The 11,075-nt window shown below is 43.9% G+C and overlaps 1 protein-coding gene across 1 annotated transcript; it reads right to left on the minus strand.

The window, feature by feature from the left end:
• Positions 1–1,173: 1,173 nt before the first annotated feature.
• On the minus strand, positions 1,174–3,899 carry LOC308290126 (potassium channel subfamily K member 13; the record flags this gene model as incomplete). Its single annotated transcript, XM_080731901.1, has 3 exons — positions 1,174–1,206; positions 2,062–2,603; positions 3,554–3,899. 3 exons carry the CDS (start codon positions 3,897–3,899, stop codon positions 1,174–1,176), a joined length of 921 nt encoding a protein of 306 aa, XP_080588027.1.
• Between the last annotated feature and the right edge of the window lie 7,176 nt (positions 3,900–11,075).

Here is an 11,075-nt window from a genome sequence, read left to right on the forward strand (position 1 = left end):
ACCATCTAACCGTCCCAGTTTAAATTGCAAGGGACAATGTTTCCCTCTGCTGGAGCCCTGTGTTATCACATGCAAAGATCCCTGAAGAATGAGATCAACAACTCAACTTTATTGTCACATCATAGCTTTACAGGTGTAAATAAGTAGGTAAAATACCGCTCCAACATTTGCCAGAGGTGTATGTCTGTCTGTCTGTCTGTCTGTCTGTCTGTCTGTCTGTCTGTCTGTCTGTCTGTCTGTCTGTCTGTGTATATATTAGGGGTGTAAAAATATAGTAACTGAATCGAAAATGTAATTTGCAATGATCTAGGCCTACTATATCGTTTGCAAAAGCAAAATATCGTACCGTTTTGGCTTTGTATCGTATCGTAATGTTTTAAAATGCGGGAATCGGTATCGAATCATTTTGCAATGCAAATAATTGATTATTGATTGATATAATATCAATTATTTAATTGATATTATAGCTACTCTTGGTCTATCGATAAATGTGTGTAATCACTGTGTTCATGTCAAGGTGGGTTTGTCCTTTTGTTTGAAATATAATGTCCATGTATTTGCTATATAATTACAGCGTTTACTTCCATAATAATAGATCTTTTACACGTTTTACACAGATTTAATTTCTTTGCTAAATAGTTCAGCTACTATATCGATTTTAAATAATTGAATCGAATCGTATTGTATCGCCATGAATGAACCAATATTGTCCATGTATCGTATTATCGTCAACCATGTATCGTGATATGTATCATATCGCTGTTAAAATGTATCGTTACACCCCTAGTATGTAGTACGGCCTCAACAGCTGCAATACAGCTGGGTGACCTACCTTCGCTGTTGAGCAGCCTAAGGCACCGCTCACTCTCACTGGGTGAGGTTCTTGAGCAGTGCCTACCGCTCTAACATTTGACCGAGTGTGTATGTAAGTCTGTCTATATGTCTGTCGATATATATATGTATGAGTACGGCCTCAACAGCTATGATGTATTGTATGCAATACATTATAAACATATTAGCATGTACCTTACTGTGCCACACAAGCAGGCCCGGCGGGTGGCCACAATGGCTGAGGATGCCTCTGCTTTTAAAACAATCTGAAGTTTTGTTTTATTATTATATTTGATATTATCTTGATAAGTTCCTCCCGCACATCCACCACTGACCACTTTCTTAACACGCTGAGAAAGGCTTGATGCCGAAAAGCTATGAAAAAAGTAATGGCACACAATTCAATTTCAATTCAAAGGAGATTTATTAGCTTATTGACATGAGAAAACAACTTTTTACATTGCCAAGCGAGTCAAAATATAATAAAAAACAGTTAAAGAAAACAGGGAATGTATATACAATTTAGTCACAGCGTCACTTTTGGATCATCAGTTAGCAGCATTATGGGATTTATATCTATAAAACAGTCTGCTTCTCAATAGTAAAAAAGTAACCCTGATTCAGCCTGGGAAAAGGAGTTGGAGAGGCCCTCAAAGCCAGATTCTTTTGCCTTCCGGATGCGCTGTGAGGCCCCAAATACTAACCGATGAGCAGTTACTGTGATTTTAGGCTGCACAGCCCCCAAAAGGCGGTTACCGTAATTACCAGCGGCAGATTTTTTTTTTTAATGGCCGGCCTGGACCGACCGGGAATGGTCCGGCCGTTCGGGAGTTGTCCCGCTTTTCCCAATGGCACGTCCCAATGGAGGGTTATAGTGTGTTTAAATTAGTCATACTGTACAGGCAGAGGTCCAGCATGGATTGCATTTTTGGGAGAGGGATGGTTTCCTTGTTCTTGGTTAACTGTGACACCCCTGTCCATGTCTACGTGGTATATTTCTTCTACTTTGGCTTCATCACATAGACATTTACCAGTAGCATTTGACAGAGAGGAAGGCCTAAACACATCTTGGCCCATACCGGAGACCGTTTGCACATGTCGTGCATTCACTGCAATATCTTCACGAATGAAAATGGCCGGGTCAGAGTCCGAAAAAGCAAGTTTGGGCAGTGGTCTGTGCCGGGGCCTCTTATGGCAGACACCTCTACACATCCAGACTAAGGCCCTCACTATCCAGTCCAAACCCAGCTTGATGATGACAGAGACGGCGTTAAAGAGGGAGTAGGTGAAGCAGACTCCCAGGAGCATCAGCAGACAGTTGGCCACCTGGTACCCTCTGCTGTCCTCGTGGTGATGTCTCTGGCTGCTTACAAAGTCCCCAAACCCCACCGTACTGAAGGCCACAAAGCAGAAATACAACGATTCTGCGAAACTCCACCCCTCCATTGAGGAGTAGAGGGCGGCGGACCCGCACGCCACCACCAGGACTAGAGCGAGGAGGATGAGAGTGACACGGTGCATAGGGGGCTTACAGTCCTGGGCTCTTCCACCATCGTTGGCTCTACCCGCCTCGCTTTGAGACTGACTGCCTGTCCGGGGACGAGCACGGTGGGCTCTCCTTGCATGGCACCGGTGCATGAGGAGCCCCAGCAGAGTGATGACTCGCTCCAGGAAGAGATTGAAGAAGAGTAAAGTTGCAGAGCACCCCAGTAAGCCGTAGAAAACAAGCAGTACTTTTCCTACAGTGGTGCATGGCGCTGTCATTCCGAAACCTATCAAAGAGAGATGTCAGATTGCGGTATCACCCTGCCTGCTGAAACAGGTTTACAGGTTTATTGCTTTTCAGACACTGTGTGAGTTTTACATCTTTTAACACAGACATCTCACAATCTGATTTCCCAACATAGTCTTTTAGTAGGACAAGACAGCTTTGTGTGTGGCTTTGTGCCTTTATACACATTATTTCAAGGCAATTTGTTGTAGACAATTATATTAACACGCCCCGTAGCATTACAGCTTCTGATACTGAGGGTGAGTTAAGTGCAGATATCTCATTTCACTGTAAATGCCCGGACCAAATCTTTATGAATACGATTATTGTGAGCATTTCTTATCACGACAAACGATAAAAAAACAGTTATCGTCCCATCCCTAATTGTGAGTCAGAAAGTTGGTTGAATGTGTTTAAATATCAAGCTCAAGTGATACACGGAACAATGTAAACTACAGTACGTTTTGCCTCATGCTGTCCATGTCAGGTCTCATACTCTCATTATATTATGTTAACATACACCATAAAATGAGCACCCTCTGTAAATATGCAAGTTGTTGTAACAAGGAAATTGATCCATATTTGATGCAATTGCTCACTCTGTATCCACGGTGACCGAGAGATAGAAGTGTATAAGAATAGAAGGGCAGTAAATGTGATTGCCAGTGTTGTAGTGCTACTTTTAGAAGTGTGGGAGTGCCCAAATCCTGTTTGTAGAAGAGTGGGAATGCCGCTCCCACGTGTTTCCGCTCCCTGGTGATTGCCAAACATGTTTGGATCATTACTGTTTTTCCAAATTATTTTCATCACTTGCAGATTAGTCTCTCTCTCACATCTGTTTCATTGATATTATGAATCACCAGGCTCGGCTCCAGGATGATATACATAGTAAAGCAATAGCCTATGTACAAAAAACAAGACAGAGACAGAACCTTTGTGCTCGCTACGCACCAATGGTAGAGACCACCGTTCCCACAAAGTAGAAGGCTCCCGGGAAGTCCCACAGTGCCCTGCGTCGGTCTGCCCGGATGCCTGCGCGGTTGGCCTCCTCGTAGTGGTACAGCAATGAGCCCAGGTCACCGGTACTGATGTTGTGCTCACGGCTGAAGTCCTTTAGCCTCTGCTCCCAGAGCTGGCGGGCATGTAGCTCGGCTGGACGCTCCAAGAGGGAAAAGGTGGCGGCACCGGCCAACATGTAGAGAGCAATGAGCACACCCAAAAGACAGAAACGAACCGTGTCCCTGGTGGGGCGACGACGAGAGACATGGCAACAGAAGGCCTCCTTCCCCATACCCATTTTTTAGAAGCTATTAGACCTCTGCTCTGTAAAACAAGCTCAATTATGTAATAGCTTCTAGTGTTGCTGTTCTGCCCGGGTGGTAATTATTTCCAAAAAAAATGAGTCCTTGATCATATCTTTGCTGGCTGAGCTTTAATCCATTTTCTACGTTTCTCGCCCCAAGGAGCTACTGTCCATCCTGTCTCCAAGTCGGTTGGTGCTTCTTGCTGTGACTATAACAGTGACTTTAATGATTTGTCTGCTTACCTTATCTCTTGTTCACTAATCCCCCTTTACTGTACCTTTATGAGCCCCTCTCCCTCTCCCACACACATGCACGCGTGCGCACGCACACACACACACACACACACACACACACACACACACACACACACACACACACACACACACACACACACACACACACATGCAGTGAACGTGTACGTGCGGGTGCAGTGCATGTACACACAAACACACACACACACACACACACACACACACACACACACTCACACACATTTTAACATCTTTATTTGCATTCACATTTAACAAGAAGTTCTTGAACGCAAACAATAGTGGATGAGCAAACTTGGAAAAAGCTGTACAACAAGTGCTAGGGTATAGGTCATGGGTACAGGAAGCATCGCCTTCTCCATATATGGCGACTGCCAATTATTGCAGACACTGAACAGAATTTTGCCAATGCCTTCGCTCTTGGCTTGGGCATGCCTGCAATCTGCAGGCCCCTCACTACTGATTTATGGACATTACCAAGGCTTCCAAATGCAAACACCAGTAGTTTACACTTGTAGCCAAGTTGTAAGATAGCATCCTTAAGACGTTGGTACTTAAGTGCCTTTGTAAGGAATGCCTCTTCCAGACTGTGGTCAAATGTACATGCCACTTCTAAAATGGTCACTTCTCTACTGTCCTCATCAACAACAACAATATCTGGTGTGTTAGCTGTGACATCTGAAAAGGCATCATTTTCATTATTGTGCGTGAACATGGCAATTGAAACACGTGAGTGTGTATACATGTTGGCAGATGATGAAACATATGAGCGTATGTCCTTAGCTAATAGGTCAACAATTCTGTCGTGCCTAGCAATGTACATTCCCTTATATACATGACAGCCATTAAGAATATGTGACAGTGTTTCTGTAACTGGAGTGTGTTCATGGTGCAGACAATGAGGAGGAAATGTGTTAGGGTACCACAGGGAGAGATTGAGTCTGGTTGGAAGGACCTGTAATCTGGCTTTGGCTGTAAAGATGACTATATCCTCATCAACTGCATTGTTCTTGTATATTGTATGTGATACTGTGTGGTCTGCATCAGGGAGGCAAGCTAGCTTTCCCTGTAGTTTTAAACCAGTCCAGTGTTGTTGTTGTTCTTGTTGTTGTAACATGATGAGGTGCTTCCGTGCAGTAACTGGTGATATGTGATGTTGTGTATCAATAACGGTAGCCCTTACTGAGACTAAACAGTTGGTAATAATGTCCTCAGAAACTGCCACTGTTTCCGAGTCAGGTCTAGCCCAGCTCAGGGATATTCCAGTTCTCACACAGAGGTCATTGAGGTCAGGCCAGTCTGACGATACCCCAAACCCAGTAGCATTTGAGTCCATTTTCAGGTTGGGCTTTCTTCTGAACCCCAGGAAGCCTGGATCGCCCTCTGCTGCCAAAGGCACTTTACGCCGTTTCATGTCTAGAAACAGAGATGATCTAGCAAGTTCCCTGACAGTTTTGTCATCACTGTTCAACATGTTTGTTAGGTGAGCCAGCCTTGTGGCGTTATAAATCCACTCCACATACAGGGGCCACCTATATGCACTTAAGCATTGTCGATATGCACGTCTGGCACAATAGGACACAAACACACACACACACACACACACACACACACACACACACACACACACACACACACACACACACACACACACACACACACATGCAGTGAACGTGTATGTGCGGGTGCAGTGCATGTACACACACACACCCTACAGTATGCACTTAAGCATTGTTGATATGCACACCTGGCACGATAGGACATTTGATTAATTGATTGATTGATTGATTGATTGATTGATTAAATATTTTATTAGACAAAAATGGAGAACAGTACAAGTATAGTCAATACAATAGAAATGTAGTACAGTACAAGTACAGTTAAACACCTTGCCTTTTTTTTTACGTTGGAAGTCCTTGGTAGGCCTATTCAATTCATGGACATAACAAATAGCAAGCAAAGAAAACATTCAATATCATCGCAGTTATAAAAACACTATAGGCCTATGTACAGGTCAGGATAGGGGAAACTTCTCGCCTGTCTTTGGGAGAAGTGACAACTACCTCCGCCTCTGGCCTCCTGAAAGGTGAGTTTTCAGGGCAGTTTTGAAGGTGGCCATGCAGCGAGCTACTTGTTTTAAGGGAAGTAGTCAAGGAATTCCACACCTGGGTGGCAGTGTTGTAGAAGGAGAATTTACCCATATTTGTCTTATGGGTTTGTGTTATCAGATTGTTGTGTGCGCTCCCTCTGGTGTTGTGGCTGTGGGTGTCGCTAACTCATCATGGGTGACATGGTTTAGACCTGGAGAGTGGAATGAAGGAATCTTATCTTGGGAATTTTACGGGAAATGGACAAATACAAGAAGTGTCCCGGGCTGAAGAATGCCATGTACAGAAATGTAGTAGACACTTTCTTGTCATTAAGCCTAGATGTTGCTTACAAGCATGATATCGTTGTTGTCGGGTGGAAACCTTGAATGTCCAAAACCGTTTTGTATTTATCATTTTAAAAATGATTTAAAATAGTGAAAATATCTAATCTACAAGCACAGCGCGAGGCGTTGTGTGCTTGTACTTTACGACTTTACGCTTTACGCTTTACTTGCACAGCACTATAACAGCACTGCCAAAGTTGATATTCCATAGTTGTTTTCCAACTAAGAGAACTAAGTATCAGTCAGAGCTGCATAGGCAGGAATAAGTTGAAAAACGTTGATTCTTACTTTTGCAATGCATCAGATCAGTCTATCTCCTCTCCCCCATCGCAAAATATTTAGTTCCAGGGACCCCCAGAAGCAAAGATTTAAGTTAAAAATGTTCACTCTAAATTTGGGTCTATTCTGCATTTAGCTTAAGGCTCAGACTTGTTGACAAACGGCAGGTCGTATCTAGCCTGATTTCAGACTCTACGCTGGGGCTTGAGTCTGAACTTGTGGCCATTCTATTTGATTGAAAAGGGGAGGGGATTTAAAATTTGAAATTCCCAATCACAAGAGATCTGGTGGGAGGGGTTGTGTTTGACTTTTGCACACAAAACATTCCCTCCTCCCCCTCCCCTCAATGACATGCACCAAACAGGTCATTGTCTTTGATGTTTCATTGATTAGAGAGAATCACTAACGAGCTATTCAACACTTGTATGGCTCAATCAATGACTGCAGTTCGGAGCCCTTTTGAAGTTCAAAGGGAGCAATTAAGAACTCTGGTGAGCCACGCAGCCACCCCCCCCCCCCCCCCCCCTCCCACTGTTTCTGTTGATTTTCAAAAGTTAGACGCGCCCCTCCTCCGCATTGCATTGATTTCATTGTTCGGTTTCGGTCGGTTTGAGAAGCTTTCGGTAGCAAGAGACACGTCATATGACACATCCAGACCAAGAGATGCAGTTCACTCAGAGAGTGGGCGGGTCTATTGGCTGGAGCCAGGCTAGGTCGTATCCTATGGTCGTATCAGTGAGTGAGACTCAGTGAGTGAGTCCGGACTGTGCTGCTGGAGGCCCCGCTGCATCGCATCGCTTGCTAACCCTCCCCTACCCCAGTGAAGATGAGAGATGAAAAGAGAGAGCATGCACATCCCTAACCCAGGTTTGGGAAGGTGCTGAGTGACAAACTGTATGGGAATAATAAACAAATAAACACTTGCACACTGAGGGCTCCAATGCGACAGATGCTTTACTCCACTAAAGTGTTGAGCACAAAGCTCTTCCTCAGACTGAAGTGAACCCAGAGGAACACCAATCTCATAGGCTACAACCAACTTGATCTCATGCATTACAGCTGTAAACATTTGCTCACATGACCAAAACAAGTAGAGATGGTCAGAGACATCATAGCAGAGTTAAAGCTATACTGTGTAAGTTGCTCAACTGGTGGTCTGTAGCAGTATAGCAAACCGCGGTCGCGTTTGCTTTTTTCGTCCGTTTTTCGCTCGCGGACCGGGCCGTCAGACCACCGCGTCCGCCTCGCCTCGCCGAGACGCTTTCAATGAGGTCTCCCGTGTCCTTCTACGAGCAGCGGTTGGGGAGTTACATGCTAGACTCCTCCAGTGTAAACACTGCAGTGTACTTCCTGAAGGCGTGTTTCCTAAACCCACCAGAGAGCCCGGCAGTGTATGTTCTACGCTGTGATTGGCCGGCAGTGTATAACCCTCGCTGTGATTGGCCGGTAGTGTGATGACGCAATTTTTCCGCGAAAACCGGTCCCGGGCAGGGATCATAGAAAACATATAAAGAGAAGGCTTTAGAAGCTGAAAATAACGGAGTGGGGGTTCTAAAACTTTAGCGATTTAACAGCTAGGACCATTTTAAGATTTGTTTTATAAAAAAAGTTACATGGTATAACTTTAAGTGAGATGTAATAGATTGTCTGACACAGTGGAATTACAAAATATGTCACTACTTGTAAGGGTATGTATACAGATGAAAACACAAGATACAAAAAATATACATTTTAAAATACATAATTTGAATCAACACCATACATGAGGACCATCTACTTGTGAGGTTAAAACCAGATTGAATAAAGAGTATTCACCTTATTCCTGGCCCTGCCCCGGCTTCCTGTTCATATCCTGAAAGAGGCTGAAAAACATCATTTGGTTTCCTGTGTCCTTGCATTAAAGTGTCAGTAGATGGCATTCTGGGCCACAGATATAAAAAGCTAGATACCTCCCTCCGGTGGGGGGGGTTGGTCAAAGAAAGCTGGCAAGCCTCACAATAACTCTATGCTAGCCTCCAGAATTCTGAGGCGGGGCTCTTGGGAATTCTGAAGGACGCTTCCTTGTGCGTCACAGAATGGGAAGCTCGGTAGGCCAATCAGATGCAGGACTGGCAGGACTCCCTCTTTCCCATTGGAGGGGGCAGAGTGCCTTCCGCAGTTCCACAGTTACGCACTTCCGCCAGCGGTGTTTGACCAGTCGCGCCAATGAACTGCAGCGGCGGAGGAGGTATCTAGCTTTTTATATATGTGTTCTGGGCTCTGAATGAACCTGTGTTGCCATGTCTGCGTATAATAAGCAATTTGTGTCTTAAAAAATCACACCCGTGTGAAGTGGAGCTGTGTGTGTGTGTGTGTGTGTGTGTGTGTGTGTGTGTGTGTGTGTGTGTGTGTGTGTGTGTGTGTGGATCATGTGTACCGATTTTTGTGACATTTGAAGAAAATATGTAGGAAAAGGAGCAAAAAGTGTGTTTTGGAGAAAATTCAAGATGGCGGAAAATCTATCATGGCGCAAATGGGCGTGGCCTATATGGGGAGATGCGTCATGACCCAAGGAATCCAGGGAAAAAATATTTTTAATTTTCCGACCTACGGTTCAAGAGTTACAGGCCAAAACGTAAAGTGGGGTGTTATGGCGCCACCATGCGGCCAAATGACACAATTATTTTTTTTTTAATCCTTGAAATCATTATGAACCTCCTCTCCAAGTCTTGAAACTCTAGCCCCTATGGTTTGCGAGAGACAAATAATTGAATGTGAGTTTTTGCGATTCCCATTATAAGTCAATGGGGAAAATTAATTCACTAATAAATTAATATCAATTAAACTATAGAACCTTTCTCTTAGAAAAGTAATAGCCCACGATTCCCGAGTAAGCCGTTCGATTTGACATATGGCGCGAGTGTGTGGTGGCAAAACTGTGGGACTAGTGGCGTGCCGAAGTTTAGGAAGTTCAGGCTACATACAGACACACACACAGACAGACAGACAGACACACAGACACACAGACAGACCCACACGGCCACGTATAGGGAGCCTGTGCTTCACACAGCTCCAAAAATAGTGTAGTTCCTTATTGGGCTTACTTCCTAATATTTTTTAAACCAGTGGTTCCCAAATCTTTTCATATCAAGGACCCCAGAATTTGTCCACAGTCACAGACCCCCATCTGAAAAGATGTGGTGCCAGGGACCTCCACACAGATTTGTGTTGTTTGTTTCAAAAATATTCAAAATATATATTTTTCCTCAATATCTTTTAAATAGCAAATATACAAGCTCACAATGTGTCGCAATGTGACACATTGTGAGCTTGGTGATCTGCTATTTTCAAATGTAATTGTAAAGTAGTAAAGCTGAGCCTAGTTGCTTCTGTTGGGCTTATTTCTTTATCAAAATCTGGCAACAGACAATTCCCTTTCACTTCCTTACTTGGGAGGAAGTGAAAAGATGTTTTTGAAGCAGCACACAGAGAAAAACTCTCTTGTGCCCTCTGTAAAAGGCAATGGCAGCCTCCCTAGAGAGGGCCAGGAATAAGGTGAATACCTCCACAGACTTTTTTTTTTGTCATTGATTGATTGAAGAATTAATTAGAAGTTTGCAATAGGAAAAAGTACAGTTTCATCATTCATGACAGTACAAATCACTGTCAACTCACGGTCAACTAAAAGGATATCCTAGTACGCCTTTTTTTGTGGGCTTATTTACACAGGAACCATCTATGTATCTCATATAACATTGAAAGACAGACATTGTTTGTCAGGTCTTGTATTTCTATGAATGTTCTCTGGTCTAGTTGTCTAGGTTATATATGTTTGTTTGGCCCAGCTGTCTCTAATTTGTTATCAGCCCTCAGTCTTGTTTTACAAGTTGCAATATTTAAGGGGCGAGCTGCGAGCGCGAGACCTAAAATAGGGACATATCTGGGAAAGTTGAAAAGGATCCGCCGGAACCGGACAGAAAGTGCTCTGGGAACCAAACTCTGAACAAAATTAAGTAGCTGAGGATCTGAGTCATCCAGGGTGGAACACACAGGAGATAGGAAGGAAGAAAAGCTACCATATATGCCATATGGGAATAGGAAGGAAGGTCACCGGTTCACCCCCCAGCTTGCCTGGTCAATGTGTTGAAATGCCCCTGAACAAACACAGAAAGAATATATTTTAAGAGTGTTTCATTTCTGTGATGCAA

The sequence above is a fragment of the Nannobrachium achirus genome (genome assembly GCF_963921795.1).
Source record: "Nannobrachium achirus genome assembly, chromosome: 8".
NCBI classification, from domain to species: Eukaryota; Metazoa; Chordata; class Actinopteri; order Myctophiformes; family Myctophidae; genus Nannobrachium; species Nannobrachium achirus.